Raw genomic sequence first — 14896 nt, forward strand, 5'->3', positions numbered from 1 at the left:
AAATTAATCCTTTTTAAAAGATGATTTATGTCAGAGACTTTGGTCACACCTATAAAACCAAATTAATCTTCAAAGCCTCTGAAATATAGGCTTTTGGAGGGAATTTAGCATCCAAACTATAACATATGTCAAAAATGATAAACATGGGCTGTAAGTCAACCAGTTCCTTCACAGACAAGGTCACCTGGTCAGAATTGCTGAGCAATTCCTCAGCGAACTCCCCAACCTCTCCTCTCCTCTCCTCTCCTCTCCTCTCCTCTCCTCTCCTCTCTCTCTCTCTCTCTCTCTCTCTCTCTCTCTCTCTCTCTCCTCTTTCTCTCTCTCTCAATTCCTTTTTTTTAAACTTAGCTATAGATACTGTTAACTACAAAGTTACTGCTCTGTTTTTTATTTATGTTTATGTCCATAGTGTGTATGCATGTATGAGTGCCTAGGGTGATTTTAAAGTTCTTAGTCTGAAATCATGATCATAACCTTACAGTTGCAGATAAAAATCTAAAAATAATATGAAATCAAAATCTGATTATTTATGTCAGCATTAGTAAAAACATCTCAACCTTTATCGTGGGTGCTTCTCTTTATTGTGATATCCATCTACAAGACTCTGCACTGTTGTGAGTAGGAAAACCAGCAGGCGACAAAAATGCGGTCATCACGGACAAAGGAAGTTAGCTCTCTTCACAGTTCCACATTCTTTACTGTCTCAGGATTAGCAGAGTACCTCTGGGTATTTCTAACCCTGCTCCGGTTCCTCGGAACACACCTAATCTGCCATGTTCTCAAACACGTAGAGATTCCAGCCTCAGGTTGGGTCCACCAAACAGCTCATCACATAACAAAGACACATTTTCCAACTGTCTCTTGGTCGCATCCCCAGTGGGGCCTTCTGGTCACTCCTTAAGACTCACACTGTTCCTCACTTTTTGTTGTTTCTTTGGTCGTGTTTATGGCTTATAATTAACGCCATTTCATTTCTCCTTCTTCTGAGTTCAGTTCCATGAGCTCAGAATACATTTTTGTTATTGTTGTTTTTCGAGACAGGATTTCTCTATGCAACAGCTCTGGCTGTTCTGGAACTTGCTCTATAGACCAGGCTGGCCTCGAACTCACAGAGATCCGCTTCTGCCTCCTGAGTGCTGGGATTTGAGGCATGCTCCACCACCACCCACCCAGAATACATTTTTATTTCCTATTGTGCTGTCCTTGTCTAGCGCAGTGCCTGTCACATGAATTCAAATATTTGTTGACTAAACGGGTGAGTGAATGACAGAATGAATGAACCACTCAGGCAGAATGGCTGACCAAGTGCCTCTTCCTTTTTCTAAAATTTATTAGTTCTCCCACCTAACTTCCTTTGCTCCTTGTTAGCTGCAAAGGACCTATTGCTTTCACCTACAGTCAAAGCATAGGCCCTAATTCATCAGTATTACCTGTTACTGTCTCGCTTCGGCCAGGTTCCACATGGTGACACATTTGTAATTTAGCCTCTGAGACATGTCCTAAGATATCGTGTTGCTTCCAGATCAAAGTTCAACCAAGACAAGCCTCCAACATGCTATCTATCATCTAGAGCCCCTGAGAGCCCCTGAGAGGGGTCTTCAATGCAGACCATCATCCCTGAGGACCTTGTTCCTCATGCAGGAGGATGCCTTTGCTTGACTGACTCATACCATTTGTCATAGATACACTCTAACTCAGACATGTTTTTATCCTTCATTGTGAATTTTTTTTAATACTCTGATGTGCCCTCAATTGCATACCCTAGCATTCATTCTGGCTTATCGCTGAGCTGTGTGATTGGAGACAGGCATGTTTAAGGTTGACCACATGATGTCTCAGGTGTGACTATCCAGAACCCAATGTCACCCCTACAGTTTGCCAGCTGTGCAATCTTAGGAAAATGATTCTTCTTTATGTGCCTCAGTTTCTCTATCTGTTAAATGATAGCATGTACCCATTAGAGTTACAATCAAGATTGAATAAGAACGTATTTTTTCTACATTTTTTCATACCCATCAATGTTGGCTCATGTTTGCTAAGATTTCAGTCCATCACTTTGAAGAAGACAACACATCTCACATCATGGAAGCCCGTGTGGGGTGGGATGGGGTGGGAAGAGCGGAGAGGGAGAGGGAAAGGGAGAGAATAATAGTGAGTGAATGAGATGCTTCTCTCTGCAAATGGCATCCCAGACACATCCAGCAGTATGCTGTTACTATTCTCCTGCAGGGGCCTCAATCTAAACAAGTCAACAACCGAGAGTAAACATCGCATGTGTAAACTTTAAGGCGATGCCTAACACACAGATGTTCTCTAAACATTCTCTCTTATATTGACAGTGACAGAGACAATTCTATTCCATCCATATATTTTCTATAAAGTAAAGGAACAATATGAGGTTAGTTCTGAGGGCCTGTCCCCATTCAGCCAGGCTGGAGGGGGCACTGATTTGTTCTAAGTTCAGGATTCTAAGCCTACAGAATAAACATTTATCCTGAATGGAAACAAATTCTTAACAGACTCTAAGTAAACAAGGTGCTTCATACTCTGGGATTATGCTTTAAATACAACCATTTCCTTCTGGAAGTCCTCTCCTCTCCTCTTCCCTCCTCTCATCCCTTCCTCCCCTTCCCTCCTCTTCCCTCCCCTTCCCTCCCCTCCTCTCCTCCTCCCCTCCCCAGTTCCAAGTTTAGATGTTCCCCTCTGTGTCTCTGACTTCTGATTCTCCAGGTCCTTAGGCATCTCTCACAGCTGGACTCCTTTAATACTTCTTAATCTGTTCACACCATGGCCAGGCTAAAGGTTCAAAGGTTTCAATGTAGTTATGCTATTTTGTTGCCTGAAACTTCCCAGGATTTCACAGAATTGTGGAATAAAAGGCTGTTGTCCTTGTTGGGGTGTGCATGACCCACAACAGCTTGACCCCTTCTTCAGCTCTGACCTCTCTTCTCATTTTCAACACTGGGCATCAGTGAGTAGGTGATACTTGTGTTCTCCTAACCTCAGGGTGCTGGCCCAGCCTCAGGCAGACCATTCCTGTTCCCTCTTCAGCTGAACCCATATGTAATTTAAGGCTTGCACCAAGCTGCATCTCACCGGGGACTTCCTCTGTCCCACTTCCTTCCCTGTTCCCATTTCTCAACCAAAACCCCTTGGCCAATATTTTGAAATGATTCTAGCTGAGTGTTCTCTCTCCTTTAGAGTCTACATTTCTTTATCACAAAAGCAGATGTGATTGTCTCCATGTTCCACAGTATTTAAAACATTTATTAAAATGCTGAGCTAAGTTGTATCACTTTAAGGATCTGATGCCAGATTCTCCATGTACCACAAGCTGGTGTTTAAAGTGCTGGAACCCCACCACACCCAGTCACAGGACACCACAGCCAGTCACAGGACACCACACCCAGTCACAGGATACCACAGCCAATCACAGGACACCACACCCAGTCACAGGACACCACAGCCAATCACAGGACACCACAGCCAGTCACAGGACACCACACCCAGTCACAGGACACCACACCCAGTCACAGGACACCACACCCAGTCACAGGACACCACAGCCAGTCACAGGACACCACAGCCAATCACAGGACATCACAGCCAATCACAGGACATCACAGCCAATCACAGAACATCACACCCAATCACAGGACACCACAGCCAATCACAGGACACCACAGCCAATCACAGGACATCACAGCCAATCACAGAACATCACACCCAATCACAGAACACCACAGCCAGTCACAGGACACCACACCCAGTCACAGGACATCACAGCCAATCACAGGACACCCCAGCCAGTCACAGGACACCACAGCCAGTCACAGGACATCACAGCCAGTCACAGGACACCCCAGCCAATCACAGGACATCACAGCCAATCACAGGGCATCACAGCCAATCACAGGACATCACAGCCAATCACAGGACACCACAGCCAGTCACAGGGCATCACAACCAATCACAGGGCATCACAGCCAATCACAGAACAGTTCACTTCATTATATATATTTGTAAAAATAAGCACTGAAGAGAAGTCACAGAAAATGTCTACAGCAATAAGAGAATTAACATAATTACACCTTCCATCAGATCACCATCAAGAGTGACTTGCATTGAAGATTCGTTTACAACCACAGAGCTCATGTGAACTATCCTTCAGAAAGTAGGTATTGACTTCAGCTGATCTCTCATACTGAAAGGGTAGATTTCCGTCAATCAATTCCTGATCTATCCAAATGGCAAGAGAGCTAAATAAACCCATGCACATATGAGGAAAGAAGGAGGCAATGTTTGAACATCCTCTATTATTTTTGAAGCACTCGAAGCCAATAGGCTACATATAAGTTAAAACTGTTTCAAAGTACTGTTCACTAATATGAAGTTTTAAAATATAGACAGAATGATATCCCCGAGAATATGCTAAATAACAATGAAAGAGCCATACTAATGACTGACCTTGTTTTTATATTGTGAAATGCATAAAGCAGGATTTTGAAAAACTTATGTAAATGTCTTCTAAAGTGTATGCTCATTTCTAAAACACACACACACACACGTGCACACATACATACATATGTACACACACACACACACACACACACATACACACACCATTTTAAAGGAGTTTGTGGAGATAACCATAGAAAAACAAAGTAGCAAAGACAGCTTCTAAATTAAAACATAGCAATTTAATATAGAAATCAAAAAGAGAAAATTTAGTAGCAAAAAAATGTTAGCAAGTAGGTAGTCTCTTGGATATACCTTGTACGGTTTTGTAGTTTCATAGCATGGCCAGTATCATAAAGCAGACTTGGAGCTTGCTAACAACTGACATAACATAGTCACATGACTTAGAGCCTGCCTGAGATGAAAGCCCCTGTTCAGCATAGGTGTGCTCCATGCTGAGTACCACAGAGTCTCACTAGAAAGCTCTGCTGAGTTTTCAGACCTTGCAATGGCTTTCTAGAGTATTTCCTGAAACAGTCATCAGTGAGGGCTGACAACATGCCACTAGAATCCACCAACCAAACTCTAGCCAGCACTGCACAAGCATTCATTGTGAGCATGGAGCACTCTTGTGTGCCTTTTTCAGACATTTAAAAATAGCTGCGAGTGTCTGTGACTGTGATTTCCTGCAGTTTAGCTCTTGATGCTTGCTTGGGAGTATAAAATTATGTGCTACTCAGAGTGCAGATGTAATCTGTTTTTGGGACATCAACTTCATAAAGTCTTCCATAAATGTCTGTTTGATCATAGTATATCCATGGTTGAAAACAAGAATGAGTGTTTCTGGCTTATGTCTCATGTCAATCAAGAGCTGTCTAGGCTCTAGCCCACATGCGTATGATCATCACTCATCACTAGCCATGGGGACAGACATAAAAGAGAATGTGCCAAGCACATACTGGCTCTTACAGTTCCAACTGAAAGTCACATGATCATTTCTAACTTGTGAAGACTTAGAAGGGTAATCTTATCATTGTCTGGAAGGAGAGAAAGAGAAAGGATTTTGTGAAAAATCACTGATAAACACTATACAACAATGTTGTCAAGCCCATTGCATATTCCCAACGTTTAGAAATAAGACACAGGAAAGGCATACACTCAGGTCTGTTTCTCTAACACACCTATGGAACCTGAGTGACTGAAGGGCTCAAAGTGTGAACTACAAAATTGTGTTTCTCGTGTTGAATGTTAACAATTCAGGAAATCCATTGTTCATTTATATTTTTAAAATGCAACAAGAGAAAGAAAACCTATGCGTGTCTGTTGAGAAATGAGCTTGCAGCAATCTCTAGCATACATATACATGACAAAAGAAAAAATGCATCGTATTAGGGACAGTCCTTTAGAACTCTAAGGATATTATAATAATTATCTGACATGATAATCACTTAGATTATTTTAAGGTAAAACTATTGAATCATCAGTTATTTTCTGTTTATAGCAAAGAGGGAAAGGGAAAATTCCAAAATTTCTTTGACTTGCAAATATTTTCAAATATTTATAATTTTAGAAATCTAAGATTCTTGTCTGCATATTATTACCAAGTGCAATTGGTTTGCATGTTTAATAAGGAAGAAATAAGTAAATGTAAATTATATCCCATGGGATGTGACTAAAATTTCTGATGCACAATTCTCTTTAAATGAGTCTCCATTGACAGTTGTGTAGCTTGGTCTGTTTAAGGGGCCCCAGAATCAGGATCTATCCCTGGTGCATGAGCTGGCTTTCTGGAGCCCACTACCTGTGGTGGGACACCCTGCTCATCCTTGATGCAGGGGGGAGGGGCTTGGTCCTGCCTCAACTGAATATACCAGGCTCTGCTGACACCCCATGGGAAGCCTTACCCTTTTGGAAGAGGGGATGGGGGTGTGTTGGGGAGAAAGGCTGGGGGGGGGAGTAGGAGGAGGGATGAGAGGGGGATCTGTTGTTGGCATGTAAAATGAATAAAAAAATTCTTAATAAAAAAGAAACCAAAAAAAATGAGTCTCTCTTATTGCAGAAACTTTGTATGGTCAGCTTTCAAAATGATAGCCATTGTCACCCGAATTCTCCTGTCAGGCAAGTAGGGTTAAGTGACATATTTGTGACTATTTCAGCCTTCAACTTCATCACAGTGTTCAGAATTAGATGTGGTGAAGAGTCTTATTAGTTAATATCTGAATCCTGATAGTGATAAACAAAAAGAGTTTGGTTTGGACTAACAACTCAAACATGCTTATGCATGATCCAAAGGAGAATAAAAGATGCACATCTTATATAGTAATGTATTAGTCCCACTACTTCTATTATGTAGTAAATCCTTGCATGTTACTTATTTTAGCATGATACATAAATTGATAAAAAGATGATAGTAATATTGTTTGGTAACTTGGACCAATAAAATGTGAGTATTTGGTTGACACCATCAATTAAGTTTAGCAAAAAAATGGTGTCTTGCTGATGCTGTGAAGGCGATAGAAGAAAACATCCTACAAATAACAACTCATGAGAAATCCTGCTGAAATACATTCACTGAGCCACTGTACCCCGCATCGACAAATAGCAGTGTAAGACAGTAGTCCTTCCTGATTACTGAAATTTGAGGCACCCTGGGTGAAAGGAAACAGAGGCCCAGAGACCAACTTCCTTGACATTTTCCTTTGATCCTTAGAAATAATCCCTGGGATATCTCCACAGCGCTCAGTTTAATAACCAGTGGTTAGTGGGGAAAGTGATGAAATCAGAAGACTTGAGGTTTAGTCCTGGTTTGGCCAATCATATATCTTGTACACGGATTCTGGAGTCTCCATCATATATCTTGTACATGAAGTCTCCATCATATATCTTGTACATGGAGTCTCCATCATATATCTTGCACATGAAGTCTCCATCATATGTCTTGTACATGGATTCTCCATCATATATCTTAGTACATGGAGTCTCTATTATATATCTTAGTACATGAAGTCTCCATCATATATCTTGTACATGGAGTCTCCATCATATATCTTATACATGGAGTCTCAACCACAACAGAGCTGTGACCCTCTTCTTTGTAACCCTGTTCACAATTACACTAGCTTCCATGCAGTTCTCTTTTGTTTTAAGCATGAGGTAAGGTTAATCTGTCCTGATGAAAGCTAAATGTTTTGTGTAATTTACTATAAAAACAGACCTGTGAGTTGTAGCCGGCTAATGAACAGCTTATTACTTAAATACGATGTTTATTTTTAAGACAGGTTCTTGCCATACTGCTCAAGCTGCTTTCAAAGACTCAGGCTCAAACAATCCTCCTGCCTCGGTCTGCAGAGTGCTTGAAACTCAGTTATATACTGCTGTACTTAGTTCCTACATAAAAATCTAAAACTCACAGAATAAGGCTATGTATTATTGAAAAATGCATACAAATGGAACCAATGTAGAAAACACACTGGATAGTACACACCAAATTCATTTGGAGAAAGGAGAAGACTATGAAGGAAAACTAGGAAGCTTCCACTTGATACACATAAAATTTTAAATTTTATTTTCAAATGATAAAAATTAATGTATATTTATAAACTTATGGAGTGTGCAAATGGCAAAGTTTTTTCAGTCAATGTCTATCTATTTTTAGACCTCAAAAAACAAAAGCAATAAAAAAATTTAAGTGGCAATAAAGCACAGTATGGGGAGTTGAGCTTAACCTGGAGCTGGCAAAGTGGCCAAGCACCAGAATAGATGACTAAGGCAATGAGCCAAAAACCAGAGCCAGGGCCTTAAGTGTTTAGTGTGATCAGGAGGCTAACCTGAAGTGAGTACCAGGAAAACACTGGTGTTCCACAGTTCCCTCGTGGGTGGCATGAGGCGCTGAGGTCAGATGAGTAAACCCAAGTACTGGGGATTGACTCACCGCATAGTTAAGACTGCACAAAATGCTGACCCTCGAAGGTTGTTTGTGTTTTGTTTGGTTTTGGTTTTTGGTTTTTCGAGACAGGATTTCTCTGTGTAGTCTTGGTGCTTTGTCCTGGATCTTGCTCTGTAGACCAGGCTGGCCTCAGCCTCGAACTCACAGATACCTCCTGGCTCTGCCTCCCGGGTGCTGGAATTAAAGGTGTGCACCACCACCACCCTGCGACCCTCGAAGCTTTAAGGCTGCAGAGCAGATGGAAGGACTGGAAATGAAATAGTGATGGCTACTGAACTGACAATAAGGAAAGTCTTCAAGATCTTCTGAGTAGGAAACCTCAAGACGGAGATACCCAAGACCACAGATAGAGATAAAAGCACCATCTGCCAAGGGGCAATAAACTTGGAGAGCAGTGTCCGCAATGCATCAGGGCTGGGCACCAGGTACAGTGGAGCAGCATGTTGCCCCACCAGCCCTACCAAAGAAAGCCCTTTGTTACTGCCTGTGGTTATGTTATGCCCGAAGAAACTTACGAAGGTTGTCGTCAGGAGCAGGACTCCTTAGATTCTCCATTTGTTTGCGTTTGGAAATCATATAAGTAATATTCAACTTCATTTTACATGTGGAGGCTTCTGATTTCAGTACTTCTGGTGATAAATGAAAAGAGCTAAACAGAAGAGCAGCAAATAAATACTGTCAACCCTGTTGACCCAGAAGACATCCATAGAATATATCCCTGCAATCAGAAATGCACAATGGCATTAGCCGACAGCACTTCTGTTCAAGATTGTGCTAGAGGGTCTAGCCAGAGCAGGTAGGAGAGAGAGAGAGAGCAGGTTTTTTTCTTTTTTAGAAAGCTAGAAGTAAAACTATTTTACTCACAGATGAGAGAATGTTACATAATGAGACTCCTAAGACGGAAACTGTGGGGGAAAAAAACATCATGAGAAATAACAAGCACGCTCAGCAAGTGTGAAAGATATGTGGTCAGTTAATAAATCACATTTATTTCCGTGAACCAGCTGTGATGGTTTGAAGGAAAATGGCCCCCAAAGGGAGTGGTACTATTAAAATGTGTGGTCTTGTTGGAGGAAGTGTGTCACTGTGAAGGTGGGCTTTGAGGTCTCATATGTGCACCAGATACTACACAGTGTCTTAGACCACTTACTGTTACCTGCAAGATGTAGGACTCTCCACTGCTTCTCCAGCACCATTTCTGCCTGCATACTGCTATGTCCCACCATGATGATAATGGACTGAACCTCTAAACTGTAAGTGAGCCACTCCAATTAAATGTTTTCATTTATAAGAGTTGCCATGGTCATGGTGTATCTTCATAGCAATAGAAACCCTACCTAAGACACCAGCTATGGATAGTCCACAAATGAAATCAATAAAATGTTTTCATTTAAAATATTAAATTATTTATAAACAAATTAAGCCACCAGCCACCCCCAAAAAAACACCCCACAATTTACAAATATACACTATAAATCATTGAAGGGCACCACAGGGATGTATAATGTAGCCTATGCTTGTAGAACTTGAGTTTTAATGTCTAGACTGACCTACAGATTTGGTGCAGGCATATGGAAAGCTCAGTGTTACTTTTGCTAATATTCACAAGATCACTCTACAATTTATGTGAATATGCAAGAGGCCCAGAATATCTAAACTATTTTGAAAAAGAAGAATAAATTTGGAAGATTTACATTAGCTGCCATTAACCTTGCTACAAAATTATACCACCCAAAAGAGTGGTATTGGCACAATACCTTATGGTAGACCATAAGTCAATGAAATAAAATTGAAGAACCTCAAGAGAAACCCTGACATTTATGATTAATGCATAAGCATATGAGGATAGTTTAATGGAGAAAGAATAGTATATTGACTAAATGGTGCTGGAAGGTTGAGACAACCATGTCCAGAATAATTAAGTTGGACACTTTGTACATACTGTATATAAACACTCTGAAGCAAACGGAAGAGTTAAAAATTGTATAACTCACCATTTCTGCGAGAACCCTGGAAGGATGTTGGTGTAGAGGACATTCACTACCATGAGTTCAGTGCATTGCCGAAACCTCAGATGCATGGTCTTCTGGCCAAGCGCCTGCGGGTTCACATTGTTGGTGCATTCATTATGGCCCTGGGAGTTGCTGCTTCCTATAAGTTTGGTGTGGCTGAACCCAGAAAGAAGGTGTATGCAGATTTCTACAGGAATAATGACTCCATGAAGGACTTTGAAGAGATGAGGAAGGCTGGTATTTTCCAGAGTGCGAAGTGACTTCAGAATGTACAGAATTCTTTGGATTGCACTCCATAGAAGTTTATTGCTGACCTGTGTTCCTGAACTATGAAACATGAATATGTGGGCTAAGGAGTAGTTTACCTCAATAAACAATCAACAATTATATGGACAAAAAATGTTGTATAACTCTTAGGAGGAAATGTAGATATTAATCTTCTTAAGTATGAGTTTGGAAATGATTCCTTTTTTAATGCAAGTCAGAAGTAATAAAAGATAAAACAAACAGGTTGGACTTCAGGAGAATAAGAAAATGAGGAAGAGAAGGAAGAAGAAAAAGAAGAAACATGTTGCAAATTATACCATTAAGAATGTGAAACGAGCTGGGTGGTGGCACATGCCTTTAATCCCAGCACTCGAGAGGCAGAGCCAGGCGGATCTCTGTGAGTTCGAGGCCAGCCTGGGCTACAGAGTGAGTTCCAGGATATCAAGGGCTTTTACACAGAGAAACCCATCTTGAAAAAACAAAAAAAGAAAAGGAGGAGGAGGAGAAAGAGGAGGAGGGGGAGAAGGAGGGGGAGGAGGGGGAGGGGAAGGGGGAAAAGAGGAGGGGGAGGAAGAAGAAAATGAAAAGAACTGCTGGAGAGATGGCTCAGTAGTCAGGAACACTTGCTGCTTCTTCAGAGGAACAGAGTTCAGGTCTTAGTACCTGAGAGAGCCAGCGGAGAATATATAGCCATCTGTGCCCACACTACATGGGTCACAACTGCCTGTTACTCCAGTTTTAGAGTATCTGTCATCCTCTTCTGGACTCTGTTGTTAGTTACATGAACATCATACACATACACACACACACACACATACACACACACAATCGTGTGCACACATACACCTTTAACAAAAGACAGTGAAAAGAAATAATGTATATGAGAATGTGTGGATATCATATCTGATAAGGGATGTATATATAGAATGTATGATGAACATTTACAACCCAGTAAGAAGAGAAACAACCCACTTTAAAAAAGCAAATATATACCAGACAACAAATATAGTTAACTGGTAAGTACATGAAAAGATGATCAACATTCTTACTCACTAGGGAAATGTAGACCAAACCCACGAAGTTAGTCCATTTAACATCCATGAAGATGACTATCATAAAAAAATGGGCAATAGCAGGTTTTGATAAGGAGGTAGAAAAATTGGAGAACTTACACATTGCTGATGGAAATGTACAGCAGTACAGTACTCCCTAAAAGTGCTGGTGATTTCTCAAATTGATAATGTCAAACATAGAGTTACCATATGGCTCAGCAATTGCACTCCAAGGGTAGAACCAAGAAAAATGTAAACACATGTTCTCATATAATAAACCTTGAAATCATTATGCTAAATTAGAGAAAACAATTGCAAAAGACTGTGAGTTGCATTATCCCATTATATGAATTCTCTCTAATTGATTTATAGAGATAAAAATTACATTAGTGTTTGCCTATGGCAACGAAGGATTATGGAATGACTTTTCCTCTTTCTGGAGTGTCTTCTGGAGATATTAAAACCTAAAAATGACTATCGTGCTGGCTGTATAACTATGGTGTATAGTAGAGTATTGATTGAATTGTATTCTTTAAATGAAAATGTGTCATGGCATACAAATTACATTGTAGCAAAGCCATTTACAAGGTCATGTAATAATTATGATTCCAGTAACAGTTGCTTATATTGAATTAACCTTCCAACAGATAGTGGTCCCAGAAACTGAAAAACATATAAAGCCACAACCAAAACAAAAAAAAACAAACTAACAAAACAAAACTGGAAACTGACAAAGAGCCAGAAAGTGAAAGGAATTTAATCTCTAAATAAGGGGACAGGAGATACGGGGTCTGCAGGGATTCAGTTGATTTATAGAGACAAAAAGTTCATTAGTTTTTCCCTATGGCAATGAAGAACTATGGAATGACTGCTCCTCTTCATGGGATATCTTCTGAAGATAGTAAAATCAGGGGAAAAAACAATCTGGTTTACATAGTGCATGGAGGTCAAATACTGGGAGCCTTGCTTCAAATGGGTCCGATGACCTGGAATGGATGTGTAAAGTTGGCGCAACGAAGAAACTGTGACCACCTGTTTCAAACAAGTGGCCCCAGATAGCCTGGGCTGTTTATACAATTTCAATGGTTTGCATGAAACACTTTACAATCAGATCTGTTTCCTTAAGTTTCTAAAAATGGTTACAATAATGACCAGTTTGTTCCTTTGTTTCTTTCCCGTTCCATCCCCCAACCTTCCCACGGGTAACCGTTACCTATTTGATCCATAGCTCTAATGTTAGATCCATAAGCAGTGCTATAAGCAAGGAAGCTTTCTAACCAGGCACACCTACAGGTAGGGCAGTGTGCCCTGTTAGCATTTAAAAAGCATCAGTCTGTTTGTCTTGAGGTATCAGAACCCAGAGGTAAGCTCTACTAGAGAAGCTGGAAATGAAGGGAGTGAATTGTGGGAGAGAGCGAGCCAGGGGAGAGTGTATGGCCATCTGTGCCCAAACCCAAGTCAGCTATGCAGTAATTTGCACAGTGGCAGGACTGATGAGAACAGCCACAGAGATGTGACGAGAACACTGCCATCCGAGGGCTCAGGAAAGAGTATTCCAAGAAGGTCAGAATGAAAAGGGACTCACTCCCTACAGATGGGGTTCTAACCTCATTGTAGATGTGGTGGTGCCCACTGGACTGCAGAGAAATTTGCCAGGTTTCTCAAGCAGAGCTGGTCCTCAGTGGTCAAGCAGGCAGGAAACACGAAACAAAACCTGCAGCCCAGAGGAGGAAGGCTGATAAACTAGAGGCAGTGGGAACCCACTTAAGAAGTGCAGAGCCCTTGGCAGACCCCCAGATTGATGAAAGGTAAGCCGCAATTATAATACTAGAGCTGCAGTTCAGAGATGAAGATACAAGTAGGAAGAAAGAAATAATTGGGAAACTGATTGAAAAAAAACTAGTATGAGGGCCAGAGTGACATCTGTAAGTACAGTGCATGTCATACAGGCATGAGGACCTGAGTTTGATTCCCTAGAACCCACATGGGCATGGGAGCAAATGCTTGTAATCCTAGGGTTGGGAGACAGAGAGAGATGCATCCTTGGACATTATTGGCCAGCCATCCTAGCCTGCTTGGTGAGCTACAGGCCAATGAGAGACCCTGTCTCAAAAAACAAAGTGGAAAGTGGACAGTGACTTAGGAATGACAGCTAAGGTTGTCCTCTGGCTTCTACACACAGGTTCACACATATGCATGTGCACACACACACACACACACACACACACGCACATTCACACAAATGTGTGATTCTATTAGTATCAGACCATATGACTTAAAGAAAAAGGATACCTGGGTGCTAGTGAGGTGGCTGGATGGGATAAGGCACCTGCTGAATTTGACTCAAGAGACTCAAATGGTGGAAGGAGAGAACTGTTACTTCCAAGTTGTTCCTTGATCTCCCTCCATATGTAATTTTTAAAAATCAAATTCTGGTATATGCCTTTAATCCCAGCACTCAGGAGACATGAGGCCTACAGAACTTGGTGATTTCGAGAGCAGCCTGGTCTACATAGCAAGTTCCAGGCCAGCTAGGGCTACAGAGTGAGACCCTGTCTCAAGAAGATTTTTTTATAGCCAAAAATACTTACATAAAATATTTTATGTAATGACAAAACAGTCTGATCATCTGGAAGCCATGAAAATCCTAAGCATGTGCCCATAACAACAGACTTCAAATGAATAAGATTTGAAAGATAGTAGTATAAAGCTAAAAGGATAGATAAATATTCATCAGATTAGAGATTTTTTACAGCCCTCTATAATAAATAATACAAACACACTAAGAAAATAAACAGTGATGTAGAAGATTTGAAAAAGCTTGGCTTAGCTATAATTTGTAGCCCATTATGCCTAACATCAGAAGAATGCATATTCTTTTAAAGTGCCCATGTAATGTTTACAAAGGCAGCAATCAATCTGTGTACCATAAAGTTGAATACCAATAACTTCAGGTACCAATTATAATAAGTACATTCTATTAGTTCAATTAGAACTTAATCAGTAGTCAATAGTATGTTTGGTAGAAAAGTCTCATGTAATTGGAAATTAAACAATTTGTAACATAAAAGTGTTGTTGAACTTGGTGAGGTCACAACCTTGTGCCCCAAGTCAGGTCCAGCCACCTGTCCTCAGTAAGCCAACTGAAAGAGCCAAATAGA

The 14896-nt window shown here is 40.9% G+C and overlaps 2 protein-coding genes across 2 annotated transcripts in view; both read left to right on the forward strand.

The window, feature by feature from the left end:
- Positions 1-14896, forward strand: part of Gpr158 (G protein-coupled receptor 158) — a 376347-nt gene that overhangs the window by 279866 nt on the left and 81585 nt on the right. The window lies entirely within an intron of this gene.
- LOC131910352 (cytochrome c oxidase subunit 6C-2-like) lies at positions 8808-10803 on the forward strand. Its single transcript, XM_059262297.1, has 2 exons — positions 8808-8829; positions 10411-10803. The coding sequence occupies exons 1-2, from the start codon at positions 8808-8810 to the stop codon at positions 10674-10676; spliced, it is 288 nt and encodes a 95-aa protein (XP_059118280.1). The 3' UTR covers positions 10677-10803.

The sequence above is a fragment of the Peromyscus eremicus genome, chromosome 5, assembly GCF_949786415.1.
Source record: "Peromyscus eremicus chromosome 5, PerEre_H2_v1, whole genome shotgun sequence".
NCBI classification, from domain to species: domain Eukaryota; kingdom Metazoa; phylum Chordata; class Mammalia; order Rodentia; family Cricetidae; genus Peromyscus; species Peromyscus eremicus.

What these genes read in the sequence shown, in the direction of transcription:
- LOC131910352 (XM_059262297.1), top strand. Translation starts at nt 8,808, where the DNA reads ATGCATCAGGGCTGGGCACCAG. An exon ending in GCATCAGGGCTGGGCACCAG is followed by an intron (nt 8,830 to 10,410) that starts GTACAGTGGAGC and finishes CATTTCTGCGAG; the next exon opens with AACCCTGGAAGGATGTTGGT.